Raw genomic sequence first — 18608 nt, 5'->3', positions numbered from 1 at the left:
GTCCTTGGAAAAATCCTGCATGTGTGACCAAAAAAAATGTTTCTCCAGTGGAAATCTCAACATGTTCTCAAGTTTTTCTTAACTACTTGTCATGTTAGAAATGAGGTAATTAAGCATGCAAAATACATCTCACCTGGACAGAGGTGACAACTTCAGCATTGGTGCTGAGCATGCCTTGCCAGATCCTGGAGAGATCCCTCAGGTTAAAGATGTAGTGGAACTTTGCAGGAGTCGGAAGCATCTTGACCTTAGTCAGCTGCCAGAGACGACGCGTGAGGGAAACCAAACGAGGTACAGTGCTCTGGACCTCCTCGCTAAAACCACGTCCTGTGTAAAAGTGGCCCTCACCGATCACGCCTGTGTCATAAAGTCGATGTTTAGAAAAGTTATATATTTTTTTCCAAAGTAAAGGATACAGTGTGTTTCGTGAAATCACTGTATGGTGGCATTTATTAGTACTTAGTTCATCCCTCTAACTTGCTGTGATATATATATGATTGGCAACTATATTACAAGCACACAACACCTACACAACTGTCTGGAAATGGTAAAATAAGAACAAATAAAATAATGTATGTCTCTCAGGACATACATTATACATTATGCCTTAGACCTTGTCATGTATGAACATGTAATGCGAAGTAATCCCCAAAATATAAATGACTGCAGAAAAATGACTTCTTGCAGTGTTTTACCCACCAAATATCTTGTCTATCGAAGCATTGGAGGGCAGCGTGCAGTTAAAGATTGAGAACTGCCTTTTCAGTCTCTGTGGTATGTCATTACGGCCCCCTCCAGGATGAATCATTGCTGCCAGGAACTGAACATCCACAATATTTGTGAACTCTCCAGGTTTTTCCAGATTGAAGAAACCATTCTGTTCCATCAGCTGCCTGACAATCTCATTAGTCACCTGTGATTGAAAGCAAGAAGCTTAAATCAAGAAAAGTTTTGTTTTTCATTTATTTATCATTAACCAGTATTATGAATGAAAAAACACCAGTAGAAATGTTATAATGACCTGGTCTCCCCACTCATTGATGACAGGCATGTTGATGTCATCTATAAAAATTGACATTTTCTTCCCAGCAGGCGGTCCATAAGTGGTCCCCATCCTCTTATCAACATAGCTCTCAACTGACCTCTAAAAAAAAGGAAAAAAGGGAGGGATGAGGCAAGAAAAAGTACAGCGAGATAAAGAAAGAGATCTTTTAATTTCAACTGAAATGTAATTCATCGCAGATCATCAATATCACACATGTTCATATTCTTTAATGGCAAATGAACACAGTCATGGTGTTGGTTTTCATTATAGACCTGCTCTGTGCATAAGGCATTGCCAGGTTGGCAATGCCTTATACAACTGCCCCCTGCCTTGCATTGAAACGATTACTTTCTTCCTGTCTTTGGCTGTGTGACTGCTGTCTACTCTTACTACTTCAGCTGTATCTCATCACTCGATCGGTCCCTGAGTGTGCGCAGTAAGGAGCCTATAATATGCCTTGTTACTCAGCTGTATTCCGCCCTCTTTCCTAGTTTGTGTCTATTTTGGTTTCACTGTACTTTGCATCCATCCTTCATATCTTTTGTTTTTGGTTTTACTACTATTTGTATAAGCCTTCAGCTAATTCCTGTGTTTGATCTCTTGGTGTTACGTTCTGTTGCATCAGCTTTCATTTTTAAAGTTTGCTCTTTATTCTTGTTTACCTGCCTGTGGTGTTCTCCCCTCTTTAACTGAACGCTCCTTTTAAGTTAAAAATTCACAGAGTGACACACTTCTGTTTCTTCTAAATTAAGAGAAACGTAGGCAGGTGACCTGCTGCTTTACCTGGAACATTAGTGGTGTAGTAGCAGAAGAGAAGTTGAGACTCTTGCCTATGTGGGTCTCAGGGTCATACTTTGACATGTAGCTCTTGATGATAACAGTCTTGGCTATTCCTTGCTCTCCAATTAGCAAAACAGCCTATAACAAACATATTTAGATTTGCCATCAGTCCAAATTATCCCAACTAACTTCCACGTTATAGGATAACATGAGAAGGACGACAGTAGAACAAGACCGCGAACAGTTAACTGTGTCCTCCAATGCAAGAGAGGCACGTCTACGGCATATTCTATGAGGAAAGATCAAAGGGAAAGTAAGAGCATATCCTCTGCGTCTGCTGAGCATAAACACATGATGCTGGTTTTGTAGTTACATTTAAATGTTTATCCAAAGTTTACTTCAGGTTGTCTCTCTGGAGAAAGTACATGACTCATTGTCAAAGTCTAAAAACAGATGAGACCTTCATAAATGTAAATATAACACATCAGAGCTGCTTTTCCACCATCCCTGGACTCGCACCAGTTTGAATACAGGGAGAACCGGTCAACCGAGGATGCGATCGCCACAGTGCTGCACACATTACTGAAGCACTTGGAACACAGGAACACCTATGCACGGCTCCTCTTTGTAGACTACAGCTCGGCTTTTAATACCATCCGGCCATACAAACTCCGTCCCAAACTCCACCAACTGGGACTTAACTCCTCTCTGTGCAACTGGATTGTGGACTTCCTCACTAACCGTAGACAGAGTGTCAGAGTGGGTAAGAACACCTCTTCCACCCTTGTGGTCAACACCGGTGCCCCTCAGGGGTGTGTTCTGAGCCCTCTGCTATACACTCTCTTCACCCATGACTGTATTTCCTCCTGCGCGTCCAATCTCATTGTTAAGTTTGCAGATGACACTACAGTGCTCGGACTTATATCCAACAATGATGAGACAAACTATAGGACAGAGGTGCAACAACTAGAGTCATGGTGCCACGACAATAACTTGGTCTTAAACACCAAAAAGACCAAGGAGATCATTGTAGATTTCTGGAAGAGGGGTCATAACAACCATCTGCCTCTCTTCATTGGCAGTGAGGCGGTGGAGAGGGTGAGCAGTTTTAAATTCTTGGGGGTAACTGTGACCGAGGACCTGTCCTGGGGCAACCATATCACCTCAGTTGTACGGAAGGCCCAACAGCACCTCTACTACCTGAGGAGACTGCGGAGCGCACACATTCCCAGATCTCTGATGTTGAACTTCTACAACTGTGCCATCAGCAGCGTTCTGACGTATGGATTTCTAGTGTGGTTCCCCAGCTGCACCAAGGCCGATCAGCAAGCACTCCAGCGGGTGGTGAAAGAAGCTGGCAGAATTATTGGAACAAGTCTGCCAGAGATCAGTAATATCTTCCCCACTCGCTGTCTGAGGAGGGTGCACAGTATCCTGCGGGACCAACATCACCCTGCGCGCCACCTTTTCCATCTGCTGCCCTCAGGGAGAAGGTACAGGTCTATACAGGCCAGAACATCCAGACTGGCCAACAGCCTGTATCCACAGGCTGTGAGGCTCCTGAACTCTCTGCCCCCCTCTCACGGACAATAACCATATCCAACTTCTTAATAGCAATGAACTGGTCTGCATTGGTGCATCATATCTTTATTCTCTTCCCCCTCCTGCCCCCCCCCCCTCTTTCTTAAATAGATAACTATCATATCTGATATCATATCTCACAGTACAATAATATTGAATGGGTTGCATTGTTGTATTTTGTCATGTTTCTCAGGTCTTTGTCTGAATTTCTACGAACATTATTGCTAAGGATTGTCTTATTGCATTGGAGTCACACTGGGTTAAATATGTACACTTGGGTTTTAAGGGGTATTTATTATTTTCTTCTTTTTTTTGGGTTGTATGGAAGCCCCAAACGCAATTTCATTGTTCTTGACAATGACAATAAATAAATACTATAGAGGATTTAGAAAAGACACAAAACACTCAAGAACAGGAAGGTCAGATTAGACTTTGAAAACAGAAAACAGCTAAAAAGAGCCTTGCACAATTATCCAAAAACTAAAACTAAGATTGCTTGTGCCAGAATGATGGGAAAAGAAAAGTATGTGGAACATCATCACATTGTCTATCAAACATGGAGAAGGCAGTTTAACACTACGCGTTAAAGCATGCGCGTGTAGGCTGTCACTGGAAGCGGGTCACTAGTGTTTGCTGATGATGGAAATTACTCTAACTGGTAACCATACCTTGCCTTGCTTTGCAATAGTCTGGGTTAGGAAGTCTGTTCTAACGTTGTCCACATTGGGGACCAAAATTGAGCTGTACTCTGGTGTGAATTCAGATGGATAAATGTATTCCTCCACTCTGGTGTTCCAATGGACCCAATGACCTGGAAAAATATTTAATTTAATTTTAATAAGATAAAGCTTGTTGTAGAGATCAACACAAAATATGAAAAAAAAAAAAAAAATTCAAAATAATATTAATCCAAGGATATTAATTTAGTTTATCACTAAAAATAATTTTATATACACATATGTACTTTCCATAAGTACAACATGAGACATAATGTCTCTGCCTACCCAGTAACTAAACAACGCCATCTGACTGAAAGTTAATGAAGCCATGCTTACCATCTGCTGTGACATAGTAGTCAAACATGGTGTCCTCACTGTCAGGAGGAATGTCTGGCAAGTTTAGATGAATACTCTTGTTTCCTCTAAGCCAGATTTCCATCTTCCTCCGATCATCCAGTTCAAGTACGGCCCCAGCGCTCCACATTAGTGCAAAGACATAAAGCCGCTCCAAGAACTCTCTGGATAAATCGCCACACTGCTCCTGTAAATTGATATCCATTTTAAGATGAGGAAATTCAGGGATCATTAAAAGAACCCAAAAAGGAGATGAGCACTTCATAAGTTAGGCCAAGTCTATGAAACTGAACATACAAAATATATGGACAAAACTATGAGTCCCAGTCTGTATAATGGGTATAAATGTGCTTAAAAAGGTTTTGAAAACATAAATACAAGTTGGTCTCACTATAAATTTCCACTTCTACTTCAAGAGTCACTTATCAATGAAATATTCATTAGCTGCTGTTCGTGTGCATGTCCAGTGGATGGGAATACCTCACCTTAGGTGGTATGAGTCCCTGTAGCATGTTTATGCATTGCATGATTACAAAGGCCTCTAGCATGTCCATTTTGAACTCTAGTGACTGCACGCAGAAGCGGTAGAGCTCGGAGAAAGACGAAGAGAAGAGCTTTCTCAGTATCTCTGCCTCATGTGGGGACCGTTTCTTCAACCAGCCCTAGAAGCAGCAACAGCATGACTCTATTTAGTCAAAACTACATGCAGTGCACAGGTTTTAAATTATATGATTCACAAGTAAATATTGCCTTAATATACCTTGATTTCAAACTTTTACGAAATGAAACAAAAATAATTACAACCGGTTTTTCACCTCTAGTATGGGGATCCAGGTGAGCACAGAGGAGCTCATGAACACCATGCCATTGCGTGAGACGGTGGCTGGAGAGGCATTGTCGATGTTATGCGGCTCAAATACCACCTTGCAGTTGGGAGCCATTGGTATTCGGTCTCCATTTGCGAGTGTAAGAGTTCTGTTGTCATCCAAAACTGAATTTAGGTTTTCAATCCAGATGGCGTCAACTGGCCCATCCAGCACTATCCAGATGTGCTCTCCTGTGAGGGAAACAAAGTGTTTGTTTACATGATTACGAAAATGAGGTGGTATGAAGACCTTGTGCTGTCACCCTCAAGCAAAAATGAGCTACATTTCTGAATATGAATTTAGTGCAGACAAAAGAGTTCAAAATGTTTTCTTGGCTAACCAGCAATCATGAGCTATCAGTTTGCAAGAAAAACAACAACTGAGTCATTTATTTTGTGGAATTTTAAATATGAACAAAGAAATCCGTTTCTCCTCGCTCTCCTCCCAGTTGGAAAACATCCAAAAACAGAAACACAAAAGACAAATTGCGTCTGAAACAAGCAAAAGGCTGACGTTGTCTGACGTTCAGGCAATATCGCACGATAAAGCTGCTGTTTGAATGTGGTTTACACTCTAAATGCTGAGAAATCAGTTCCTTTGAATATGACTACTACATGAGCACGTGTTTTACACAGAAGTTACCAGATGATACACACAAGGCTGTTTCTGCATCAGTTAAAACACAATGAGCGTGGACAGCACACAGCTGTTTTCACAAAGTACTTCTTTTCTTTGAGGAATATCTACTTGACCCAGGAGCTGCTGCCCTGTCACATTGCCACATCTACTTTTCTACACTGGAATTCACTCTGTCCAAAGTAGCAAGCTCTGCAAATGAACAGGAAGTAGCAGCAGGAAAATAATGCAAATACGCAGAGAACACCCCACTCATAGATATGCAAAACACCATCAGAACAAGTAATTAATAGATGAGATGTGTACTTAGACGCATAAAAGCAAACATGGAATGCATACGCAATTGACATTTTTAATTATCCGTGTAAGCTTAGAACTAAATAGGAAGATTAAACAGAGCTTTGTTTCCTTTGAACCTTCCAACGTTGTCCCAACGTATTAATACTTAATTGCAATAACCTACTTGAACTGGTTTGTCAAAGTTCTCATGGAAAACAATGTTTACCAATGATTTTTTGCTTTATTAATACCCAAGTGTGACATATGTGCACAATAAGAAACTTTTTGGACCTTTCTTTGCTCTCAGTGTTTTCCTCCACAGTGTAGAGAAGATGCCATCAGTCCAGTCATTTGTGGCCACATCTAGTCTGCCAAACATCTGAGGTGCAGTAATGGCTTTGGGGTTCATGCGCATCTCTCTGTGAGAATGACCACATTCTGGAAGAAAATTAGATATTAGCAGAAACATGTTCTGTTTTCCTAAAGTTAATATAATGGATAATATAATACTTTAATGGAGCAATAATTATATTAAACACATGACAAGGTCACAAAAGTAACAATATTACCCTAAAAATATGTAGATTTAATAAGATACCCCATAAATTAAATAGATATCTCGTCCCAGTATGAGTATATTTCTTCGGTTATTCTGTTCACATATTCGTGTCTACAGTACAATAGATTCAAAACAAGCTTACCACAAGTTGGTGTCTTTTTCTTTAAGCTCACATGCGACAAAATACACTAAATCCTACCTGTCATAGCTTTCATAAGCGTGTGTATACAAGTTGTCTTTCCAGCCCCACTGGGCCCCAGGGCCATCATGCCATGTCGGACTCTTTGAGTCTCGTACAGCTGGATGACCTTTAGCTTCCAAGGAGGATGGTTGATTAGGCCTGCATCCTCCACCTGAAGAAACAAAGTAGTTACAATTCCAGCTATTTTTGTAACAATAATGCTTTTACTGTATTTACAAGTATAATAACTTAGTATACAGTCGTGGTAAAAAGAAAGCACACCTTCAGTCAATTTTAAGGTTTCACACATCAAAACATCTTTTTTTTTTTAATTAAAAAAATGAAGCCAAAATGCAGAAGCAATATATGAAAAACTAAACTAATACTATCAAATGCACTTGCTTAACTGATCAGCAACAAAACAGCATAAAATCTAAAAGTTCCAACTTTTAATTGCATCTCTCCCTTCCTGCACTGTTTTTCACAAGTCCTCGGGTTAGGTCCTTTACAAATAATAAATGCCACTATTTGTATCCTTCTCGATGTCCTGTCCTGAGGTCTGACATGACAAATACGGCGGCCTCACTCTCCATTAGGCTTTTGGACCGTCTTACTCAGCCTTCGCATTTCTCTTTCTGCCTCTTTCCATTGTTTCCCCTTCCTGTTCCCCCCATCTTGCAAACTTGGTGTTACTGTGGATTTTCACTCTCCTCGTCAATAACAGATAAATCCATTCTCCAAACTCTCCTACCTGTTTGTCAATGGCAGCTTCTAGTTCAGGGTAGCCCGCTTTGTCAAGTTGGATGCCCGGGAAGAGGTCTTCAATCAAGCTCAGAAAAAGTGGCTCATCCTCATCGATCTAAACGCATGTGCACACAAATTTGCAAAACCCAGTGAAAACATGAAATATCAGCATGGTTATCTTTTTGATGCCCTATTGTGTACATTGTAGACTTACCAGTTTTGAAAGGTTCATGTCCCTTAGAACCCTCATGACAATGGTAGACTCTGTATCACTGGGGTTGGCTCGCTTGGCTGCTCCCAGAGTTCGCAGAACTGACAGAATGTTGCGCAGGCCAAAATCATAGTGAACCTGAACATTCATAAATATCATTTTAGTTTCATTTACATTAATGGAAACCCGTGCAACCTTGTTGTTAAGTCATGTGACAATGATACCTCCTCCAAACTAACTCCTTTTCTGACCCCATTCCTACAAGCATCACACTCTATTTTCAGCAGCCTGTGTGTCAGTAAGACTTTTTATGCATTTTTAGCTGCAGCTTGTTTATGCTCCCACACTCAGTGCAAGTTCTACCACTTTCCACTTGTTACTGCAAGGTTAAAAGGAAGATCTTCAATTTTTATACCTGCTTGGACAGTTGCTCCTCGCACAGCTTGTAAAGCGTGAAGAATTTGCGTGCAAGCTCCATGTTGTCGATAAACCCACAACTGGCCAGTTTTACCCTAATAATGATTTGACGGTCTGGAACCATCATGGCCACGGAGCGGAAGTTGATCTTCAGGTTTTCAGGAAGCTCCTGACGACCTGCATAACCTGGATTCTGATTACATGGAGAATAACAAAAAAAAAGATATTAATGGAGTAAAACAGAAATAAAACATTTAATGATAATTAGGAGTAAATGCTACATTGCCCATTCTACTGCATTAGAAATTTAGATCAGTGGTCCCCGGGCCTCGGACCGGTACCGGTCCATGAGTCGTTTGGTACCGGGCCGCGAGAGTTGAGGCTCAGGTGTGAAATGTATGGTTTTCAGGGTTTTTATCGGTTTTCTGCGTTATTTTGTTATCGTTTTTATCGTTAACTCAGTTTTCCTGGGTCTTTTCACGTGTGTTATGAGTAACTCTTCTATTTTTCAGTAGCGGTACTAGTTTTATTTTGTTGTATTTTTCCGCGACACCTTAAAGGCCGGTCCGTGAAAATATTGTTGGGCATAAACCGGTCCGTGGCGCAAAAAAGGTTGGAGACCGCTGATTTAGATGACAGACTAGAATGCAACAACAATGAAACTAAATGGATGAAGTTTATACTGGAATGTAGTTCATCTTCATCACAAACGCTATCCTTCAACTTCAGCAGACACAGCCTACAGACACAGCCTGTTTCACAAAGCTTGTCTATACTAATGTACACACACACACACACACACACACACACACACACACACACACACAGAATAAAAAAGAGGAAAATGATCTCTGACCCCTCTCGCCACAGGGAGGAATTATTCCACTGTTATGTTTAATGACTTGCCTCAGGACAGCAAATGAGGCAAGGAGATAAAGCGATTTAACTATTACTCTAAGAAATAAATCACATGAAATAGCAGGCAGAGCCCAAAGTTTAATTCAAAAACTGACTTATAAAATATTACATGTTAGAGTTCAATTCCATTTTAGTGTTATTTGTGATTCATTTCAGTTTTCAAGATTAAAAATTTTGCTTTAAAAAAAAAGGAATCATTATGCGATAAATCTAACAGCTAAGAGTAAATATTGATGTCCATGCATGCACAGCATGTCCAGGCACCATCTGAAACAGATACAGTTCATACACTTCAATATTCATTCTGTTAACTAAGGTGTCATTTACTGATGTTAAGAACTGCCTCCTTTAGATATTTCCTCTGACCAGTCAAATAGATATTAGCAGTCTTGTTCTACTTCCATCACTAACCATGGTAAGGAAGATGCCAAACTCTGGGTTCATGTCCACATTGTCTCCATCTGTGAAGACAAAATTTTTGCGACGTTCCTTCTTGCAGGTGAGAACTATCGCGATCTGCTGGGCTGCCACAGAAAGAACTGGGAGGTCGATGCGGTTGAACTCGTCAAAACAGCCCCACGAACCAGACTGAGCCAGACCTGGTAAATCACATAAACACAGAGCTATGGTCCGTCCGCTGCAAACAAATAAGATATCTGACATTACATATTGTGTGATTGTTGTTTTTTTTAATCTGTATTGTTATGATTTATTAGCAAAAAAAAAAACCCACAGGCCTATAACCTGATAACTCAAACCCTTAAACTTCTTTCTGGGTATATATTTATTGTCACGGTCCTGGGTCGGTGACCCAGTGTTTTGAGTTTTGTTGTGTTTTTGATCTTTGAGTTCATCATGGTTATCACTGTTAGTGTTTTGGTTTCTGTCTCAGTATTTCTAGCTCTCTAGTTTGTTGCTCTGTGATTTCTAGTTCTTGTTCCCGTGTCCCTATGTTCAGTGTCAAGTCTGTGTCTCTGTGCCTGTTGTGCTTCCAGTGTGTCTGGTTTTGCTTCACCTTGTCTCGTTAGCTCTGATTTCTCCCCGAGCTGTGTTTCCCTCCTGTCTCCCGTTCCTTGATTGCTCCAGTCCTATGTTTTCCTTGCTCTGTGTCATGTCGTACCCTCACCATGCTGTCTGTTTTTTCCCCTCCGAATTCCTGAGGAAATTCTAGTTCCCAGTCCTGGTTTGTTTTCCTAGTTTGTGCTTCTTAGTTTTTAGACTCAAGTGTCCAGTTTAGTTTCGAGTTTTCTAGTTTGGGGTTTTGGTTTGTTTTTTGTGAAGTTTAATCTTTATGTAAAGCCTCCCAGCAATAAACGCTGCCTCTTTAAGTTGATTCTGTCTCATGAGTTCTGCAATTGGTACGTACTTCCTGCTTGCCACACAGTCTATCATGACACTTATAGCATGACTTTACTTAGTGATTCTCACCTTTAAATATTCTCCCCAAGCCTCTGAAGTCCATCTGGTCAGAGCAGTTGAAGACCACAACGTACTTTCCCAAACAGCGACCCATGTCTTTTATGGTCTCGGTCTTTCCTGATAACAAAAGGCAACATTTTCACAGCCTAAACTGAAATGCAACCATTTGTATGCTGATAGAAAACCTGACAACAAATGATCTCATAATAGAAACTATCAAAGCTAACTCTGTAATGAAGCCGTTCCCGACTGAGATAGCTGTGTTGTTTGATTCTTCATTTAAATGACCTGAGTTGTATAGAGTCTAGAAGGGTAAATTATCTATATTTAAAATGGTTAAATTCAATTACTTTAACACTTGGCAAACCTTGGAACAGCTTTTTAACATGTCTGTCCCATTCCGAAATCATAAGTTTTGCATACCAGTTCTAGGTTTTCATTCCTATAAAATGTTGCATTTTCTTTTTGATTCAATGTAATTTCCAAAAAATAGATAGATACTGTGTGACTAATTTTCATACCTGTTCCAGCTGGACCAGCAGGTGCTCCACCCATACTCATACCAAGAGCTTGGGCTAAAGTGATGTAACACCTGTCCAATTGTAGACACACAAACATAATAACAATCTAATTTCATAAATCATGAATCATTTCATAAATTCATAAGCTAATAATATCCATACTCAAAATGACCACAAATGAACGTGATCTCATTCTCCACAAGGTTCAAGGATTAAGCTTTAGAACCCTGCCCCTGAAGCTGATGGGGATTCAGCGATTTGCTCAAGGACACATCAGCAATCAGGATGACTGACAACAGGACCTAGCCCTCTGGTCACTGGTCTCCATCTTCATTACAATGACTGACCTCGGGGTAAAAATCATGGTAAAGCTGGGATACTGACATATTTTCTCTCCTTCAGCAGATACAGATTAATTCTGACCACTCCGTAACCAGATTTACTTTTTTCATCCCAACATCTTTTTTGCCACAATTTAGGACCACTTGCACCTTTCCCTTTTTTAACGTGATGTGGTGGCAGCGAGGAGGTAGGACAATGATAGCAAGCAAAACAAAGAAGAAAGACAGCATGAGAAAATGATGGAAAAGCAGAGCTGTCTTGGCGCCTCTAGCCATAAGGCCAGCATGCCACTTTTTTGGAGAGCTGCTGTCTGATGTTAGATGGTAACTCCCTCCCTAGTGCTGTCCTCTCACATCTCCTCCTTGTCTCTCCTCATCTTTTTTTCCCTCCTTGTCTCTTCTCATATTTTACCCTCTGTGTCTGTTACTAAGACACTTCTTGTTGTTGGACTGCTGTCTCCCTCACTCTGTCTGATCCTCTTTCCTTTTCTTTCTGTCATTCATATCGCCTGTTAGTTACAGATGTGATGATCGCTGTGTAAGACTGCTTCATCCTGCTTCATCCTGCTTCATCCTGCTTCATCCTGCTTTCTAATTTCTCATCCTCACAGTCCCCGAGTTGTCTTTTTTTCTTTGCTTTACAAATCCAGTCATTAGTCAACCACAGAAAGTTTAATCCATTTCATGAAACTTGACATTACAACGAACAATCACGGTCAAGTTTTCAGCATAAATCTAGAGTGGGTTCCTAAAATAACTGATGCATGATGCAGCATGCATTTCTGACTTAGTTACAAAGGCAGGGTCACGTTTTCTGTACAGTCACTCCAAGGTTACACTGTCTTTGTTTAAACTGCAAAAAAGAAAAGTTATACTGCTGTTTTTTTCCTTTATTTTCTTATTAGTGTGTGTGCATATGACTTTTGCCATTATGATACATTTTACTGACGTATGTCTGCTTTACCTGTCCGTCAAAGGTGTAATGACAAGCCTTTCGGTACACCCCAAGAATTCATTCTGGTAGACAAAGCCCACATCTGTAATGTTGATGATCATCTTGTCTGAGTCCTCATTGAAGTAGAAACGGCACTGCTTCAGCCATTCAAAGTCACTGGAGCTTTTGACATGCAACCGGCACTAGGTGGAGAAAGGGTAGCGATAAGAGACAGGGAAAGAGGGAAAGAGAGGGCAGAAGGAGACAAGGGGATGGAAACAGAAGTGAAGGGAGAAGGGAGATGGCATGTGAAGAATAAGAAATTGAAGGGCACCACTCAGAAGATTATTTGAAAAGAGAGATGAAAGCCAGATAAAAGAGGGGAAGAAAGGTGGAAGGGCGGGATGTGTGAGGAGGGATTTCGGTGACAGGAGGGTAAGATTAAAAGGGTGGAAAGAGAAGAGAAGCAAGAAAGTGGAGGATGAACGAAGAGGTCATGAAGTGAAATGGGAAGAAAGGAAGGTAAAGGATAGGGGAGAGTGAAAAGGAGGGAAGAGAAAAGTCCAGCAAGTTAAAATGATGCAAATGGGAAAAAGTACAAAATGAATTAGAATAGTAATGAATAGAAGAGATAAAAAGCAGAATATGTGTGAGAAAAAATACAGTGGGGGTAGAAAAGTAGCAGTGTGATATATTATTGGAGAGGAAATAAGGTGAGGCAAAAATGTGTTTAGAAACAAACAGGACAAAGGAACATGAGCAGGACAAATTAATGGTATGAGCTAAATAAATACAAATGATTTTAGAAAGAACTGAAAAAACACATCCAAATAAAGTTTCTTCAAACTGCTTCTATTAACCTTGGGGTTCAGCAACATGCTTATTCTGCCTTAAGTGGAGATTCAAACACAGTCGTGACTTTAAATATTACTTGACTGCCATTAAAACCCCTCTGACTACTTTCGACAGAATTTACTCGCTGCAGTAAACAACATTTTGTATTCTGACATGGCAGCCCTTGGGAGTCTGAATATCAAACACAGTTTACAGAGTGGTTGCTATTTTGAGCCGGAGATTCTAATCTTGAACAGAAATTGCAAAGCGTTAATGTGCACAGTTCAGCGTCAGTCTAACTGATCCCAGCTCGGATGTCTCTGGCCTCTTTTCACCGAATGATCAACATACTCACCAGTTCATCAAATATGTCCCTCTGGTGGACATGAATAGTGATGAGGGTCTCATACTTGGTCCTCTCCACAGCCTCCAAGTCTCTTGTGGTCATGTCAATCAGGGTGTTAAGGAGATCCAGGAAGAACTGGTTGGTTTTGGACATGATGCGACGATCGTATCGGGCATTGGTCAGAGCTTCTTCTGAGTCCCTTGTCCAAATCATCTGAATACCCAGTAACCCCACCTACATTAATGTGCAAAAAACAAAACACATCAAAATGGTCAAATGTACCGATGACCTTAGAAATCTAACTATTGTTTTGATGAAGGAATACTATAGCAGTTTAGTACCACACCCCAAGATTTACAGAGAAAATAACAGCCCCAATTCCCAAAAGTTGGGATGCTGAGTACAATATAAATAAAAACAGAACGCAATGATTTGCAAATCTCAATAACCCATATTTTAGTCACAACAGAACATAGAAACAATAACAAATACTTATAGAAAACACACCCTTTTAAGAAAAAAAAAATACTTGTTCACTTTTAACAACAGTCAGTAAACATCTGGGAACTGGGGAGACCAGCAACTGTACGTGGGTAAGGAATATTGCCCAGTTCTATTCTGACACAGGATGTTTCCAGGTGGTGAACAGTCTGGACTGATGTAAGGCAGTTAAAAACCCAGAGTATCCTTCTACAAAGTATGCGATTTAGCTGAAATATGCAGGTTGTTCCCTGAAAAAGACAGGGACATGACTGGATTGGAGCATATTTTGCTCTAAAACATTTAGATACTTTTCAGCAATGGTGGTATCTATCCAGATGTGGAAGCTGCCAGTTTCATAGGCACTAATGCACCCCCATACCATGAGAGAGAGCAGAAAAAGACAGATTGCGTGAGGATGTGGTCTCCATGTTGTATAAAAAGTTTTCCACATTGGCTCAGTCAGTGTTAAATGACCTCTGGTCCAGAGAATATAACGGTGATTCTGGATCATGTTCACACATGGCTTTTTCTTTGCAGCATAGAGCTTTAGCCTGTACAGCAAACTGTGCTCCCACACATTGATTTTCTGGAGGTGTTCCTGAGCCCATGCAGTGATTTCCATGACAGAATCAGGTCTGTTTGTAATGCAGTGCTGCCTGAGGGTCTGAAGCTCGCAGGCATCCAATATTGATTTTCAGCCTTGCACACAGAGATTTCTCCAGATACTTGAAATCTTTTGATATCACGTAACGTAGATGACGGGAAATTCATATTTGCAATTTTACACTAAAGAACATCATTCTGTAATTGTTCTACAATTTTAGTTTTTTGCAGATTAGTGAAACTCAGCCCAATTCTTTCATCTAACATGCTCTATTTATATCCACTCATATTACTGAGCTGTTGCCAGATATCCTAATTAGTTGCAAAATGTTCCAGCTGTTTTTTTTACTACCACTAATTTATCCAGACTCTTGTTGGCTGTCGTTGTAGTCATTAAATTCAAAATGAGCCAATATTTTATCTCAAAATAGTTTTCTCAGTTTTAAACATTTGCTAGATTTATTATATGGGTTTATAAGACTTGCGAATCATTGCATCCTATTTTAACTTACATTTTGGAGCATCCCAACTTTCTTTAGAATTTATTTTGGAGTTTATTACAATGTTCATAGTAGATTGCCTCTTTAGGCTACACAGGTTTCTGTTTTTGAGCAGCGCCGTCCTTGCTCCACAAGGATAGCCAGTTGTGGTCGAATCAATGTTTTAAAACGTTTGCGGATTAGTTCCTGGATTTGGACAATGACTTACTTGAGATGGGAAGGAGTTGAGGAAGTCAATTAGCTGGAAGCCAGAGTCCTGGATAGCCAGAGCAGCTTGTCTGATCACAAGGTGCAAAGACCTCTGGGATTCTTTCAGCAGAGCATTGAGCCACACCTCCACGTTCCCTTCAGCTGTGACGGGACGATCCAGCTCCACAGTCTCTCCCTCGCGTGATGACACGGCCAGAATGCGGTCATATATCTGTGAAAGGCAACACTGATTAGATCGATTATTATAACTACAATGATGAAGTTATTTTTCTTATAAAAAGTATATTTTTCAAATTCTACATTACTCTGATTAGTTCATTCAATTTGACATTAAAGCAGCTATTATATTTTATTACTTTCATGTTACAATCACATATTTTTCAGAAGGTTAAGTGTTTAAGATAAACAACAAAAAAAGAACATAATCCACCTTTTCATGAAACTGGACACACTTGATATTGTCAAAGACATTGAGAAGGTGGGCCTGGATGGTGTGGGAGTCAGAGGCCTGGCCCAGGATCTCCAGCAGGGCAGGATCAGAGACAAAGAAGAAACGAGGAAACAGCAGACGCTTCTTCTCCAGATAACTGTTTGACCACATAATTTTAAAAAAATCAATACAAAGTATCATCTGACAGATAATACAATAAACCAGATAGTTAACTGTACAGCATAAAAAAGGAAATCAGTCACTTCACTTACCCTCACTACTGATTATCGTTTAAAATCTTCTACCTTTCTTTTGGTGGTTAAGTTCATTAGAACCTAAAAATAAGGGCCATGGTGGTGTTTTAAGTTTTTTCTACTCACCCTGTTAGAGACTTCTGACAGATCTCCAGCTGTTCGAGGAGATGTGGAAGCAGCTGTCCCATGGTCTCATCCCCCACGCATGACTGTACCACATTGGGCATTTCATGGGCTCGCATCATGATCTTCACCCATGACTTATCAATGTTAGAGAAACGCTTTGCTTCCTAAAAAGATTGAGTTAGTCAATTATCTCATGATCACTGTTTGACTGTTTTATTATTTTATTTTGTATTTGGTTATTTCTTTTAAATGCTTGGACGCTGTTTGGCGCTGATTTTAGAATTAAGCTCGTAAAACAATCTTACAAAGGCAACATTTCACTATTATTTCTTCTTCTTTTAAATGTCAAAACACTGTGGCCTGAAAACATTGCCTGGACCAGTGATTTATTTTGCTCAAGAGACTGAAATATAATTTTTGAAAATGAAAATAAAAGAAACTCAACGCCTGGCACATTAATGCACTACTGCACCTAAACACCCAGAATATTGTCCAGAAATCTGATAATGATGTAAAGATAGAATTTTTTTATGTAAATTGTGTAACTGCAAATGAGTAATTTCAGTTCAGTTCACTTGTTTGCCTTTTAAACTGAAATTGCCTTTTAAACTGCATTTGGAGTCCATGTTTAAGCCTGATAACCAATATGAATCACATCCTGAAATGTTGTTCACCTTAGGCAACTGTTTGGCGATATCTCCACCCACAAACACAGCCTCCAGATAGATCCACAGGTTCTGGACAGTCATCCAGTGCTCGATAATATCAGTGGTGTTGGAGAGATTCTGAACCCACTTCTGAATCTGGGCTTTAAATGGGGTGTTGTACCTGAAAAAGAAGGTAAATCTTCACGTTCGCCTTACTTAGGGACGCACACCTGTGTGTGGCTCGTCTAATGTCTAGATTTCCCACAGCTGTGGAAGAAGATCATCACTACCGACACTAATGATAATGACACTCAACACTGCCGTACCGGTTGCTCATAAGGGATCCCAAGATCATTAGGCTATCCTCCATGCTGGCAATGATCTCTGATGTGCTGTCTCCTCTCAGCAGCAACTCCCCACGGGTCTTAAAACTGGCAAATGTAAAAGTCTTGTTGTCCCACTCAGCGATCACTTGCTTCAGCTTTTGTTCAATATCACGCTCTTTCACAGCACTGATGCAGATATCCTGCACAAGAATCCCGCCCCCCAAATGTTTTTAAATGTTAGCAATAAAAATGCTGATGGCAAACAGATGCATATGCACTGAAAAAACAGGATTGGTGTTTGCACTGAACAGGACCACCTATCAGTTAATTCAATATATTACTCTTTAAACTTTTTAAATGTTTTCATTTCCTCCAAACAATTTTCCAAACTTGTATTTTATTTGGAATTTATTATATCAAATAAAAAAGAAAACACATTGAATTAGCAGCTAATGATTCGTTTGTACCTCAATCTCTTCTTTATACTTGAGTAGAGGAGCCTCCATTATGTTACGCAGCTTGAATGTATCAGTTTCCACCTCAAAGGTATGGCCAGTCACCTGGATACAAAACAGGACAAATTACAGCTATTATCATTATCATTAGGTTCTGGTGATGACTTGATTTCAGTCAATAACATTCAGTTGCAGTGCTACACCAGTGGCCATGTTTCACTAACCTCCGTTATCCTCTTCCAGTGCCGGGCCATCATTGCTTTGTTAGTCATGAGTTCCAGCAGGGGGCAGCACTCACTGAATTCATCAATCGTTTTCTTCAGATCCTGAAAGGCCTGCCACTCTTTCAGAGCACGAGGCAGTTTTCGACACCTGGTAGTTCACAGGACGTGACAGTCAAACTCATATTTATTGTCTTCTTTCTAAACTACACTTTAGCTTTGCTGAAGTCAAGTAAAGTTGACATGAACTAGATTAGATGTATAGTTGACATTTTGTTTGTTAAAGGAAAAGTATTACAACACACTTCAAGTTTGGTATTAACGCTACAAGAGTCATTGGATTGGACAACTTGTTGAGTATCCTTCCTTACTAGCACAGAGCAAAAGTTCATGCATCAGTGTCTGTTCATAGCTTCACTCAACCAAATCAACACCTCCACAACAGATAGCTGACATTTCTGCCAGAGGAAACAAATATCCTCTCTTCTTCAGCTCTGACTATAGCTCTATATTTTCCTTCTGACTGCTTCTAATGTTTATCTAGATTTTCATTGTCAAGTAATCCCTTCCAGCTATATTAAAACTTGTTCTTAATTTCTTTAGGTAAAATAAACTAGCCTGTAGCCTATTAGCCTCTTTCCCCTTCAGTGTCCATTTGACACATGCTG

At 40.1% G+C, this 18608-nt stretch overlaps 1 protein-coding gene across 1 annotated transcript in view; it reads right to left on the bottom strand.

Moving 5' to 3' along the window:
- LOC147316904 (dynein axonemal heavy chain 5-like) overlaps positions 1-18608 on the bottom strand; it is a 70966-nt gene that overhangs the window by 47516 nt on the left and 4842 nt on the right. The window contains exons 13-37 of the mRNA XM_086313443.1: positions 17944-18091; positions 17732-17824; positions 17265-17464; positions 16966-17119; positions 16292-16455; positions 15912-16068; positions 15480-15692; positions 13695-13919; positions 12536-12708; positions 11231-11301; positions 10719-10826; positions 9702-9889; positions 8371-8565; positions 7959-8093; positions 7752-7859; positions 7019-7172; positions 6552-6698; positions 5295-5536; positions 4965-5141; positions 4462-4666; positions 4075-4217; positions 1829-1963; positions 1022-1144; positions 700-913; positions 134-357 (exon numbers count right to left, since the gene is read on the bottom strand). Of these exons, the coding sequence (XP_086169569.1) occupies positions 134-357; positions 700-913; positions 1022-1144; positions 1829-1963; positions 4075-4217; positions 4462-4666; positions 4965-5141; positions 5295-5536; positions 6552-6698; positions 7019-7172; positions 7752-7859; positions 7959-8093; positions 8371-8565; positions 9702-9889; positions 10719-10826; positions 11231-11301; positions 12536-12708; positions 13695-13919; positions 15480-15692; positions 15912-16068; positions 16292-16455; positions 16966-17119; positions 17265-17464; positions 17732-17824; positions 17944-18091 (4096 nt within the window). The remainder of the gene's footprint in view (positions 1-133; positions 358-699; positions 914-1021; positions 1145-1828; positions 1964-4074; positions 4218-4461; positions 4667-4964; positions 5142-5294; positions 5537-6551; positions 6699-7018; positions 7173-7751; positions 7860-7958; positions 8094-8370; positions 8566-9701; positions 9890-10718; positions 10827-11230; positions 11302-12535; positions 12709-13694; positions 13920-15479; positions 15693-15911; positions 16069-16291; positions 16456-16965; positions 17120-17264; positions 17465-17731; positions 17825-17943; positions 18092-18608) is intronic.

This window comes from Aulonocara sp. 'chitande type north' Nkhata Bay, linkage group LG12 (genome assembly GCF_057382095.1).
Source record: "Aulonocara sp. 'chitande type north' Nkhata Bay isolate Kocher_YH1m ecotype deep benthic linkage group LG12, A_spYH_male_GT1.1, whole genome shotgun sequence".
In the NCBI taxonomy this organism is placed as follows: Eukaryota; Metazoa; Chordata; class Actinopteri; order Cichliformes; family Cichlidae; genus Aulonocara; species Aulonocara sp. 'chitande type north' Nkhata Bay.
The sequence above is the reverse complement of the archived record's forward strand: the minus strand, read 5'-3'. Positions and strand labels throughout refer to the sequence as shown.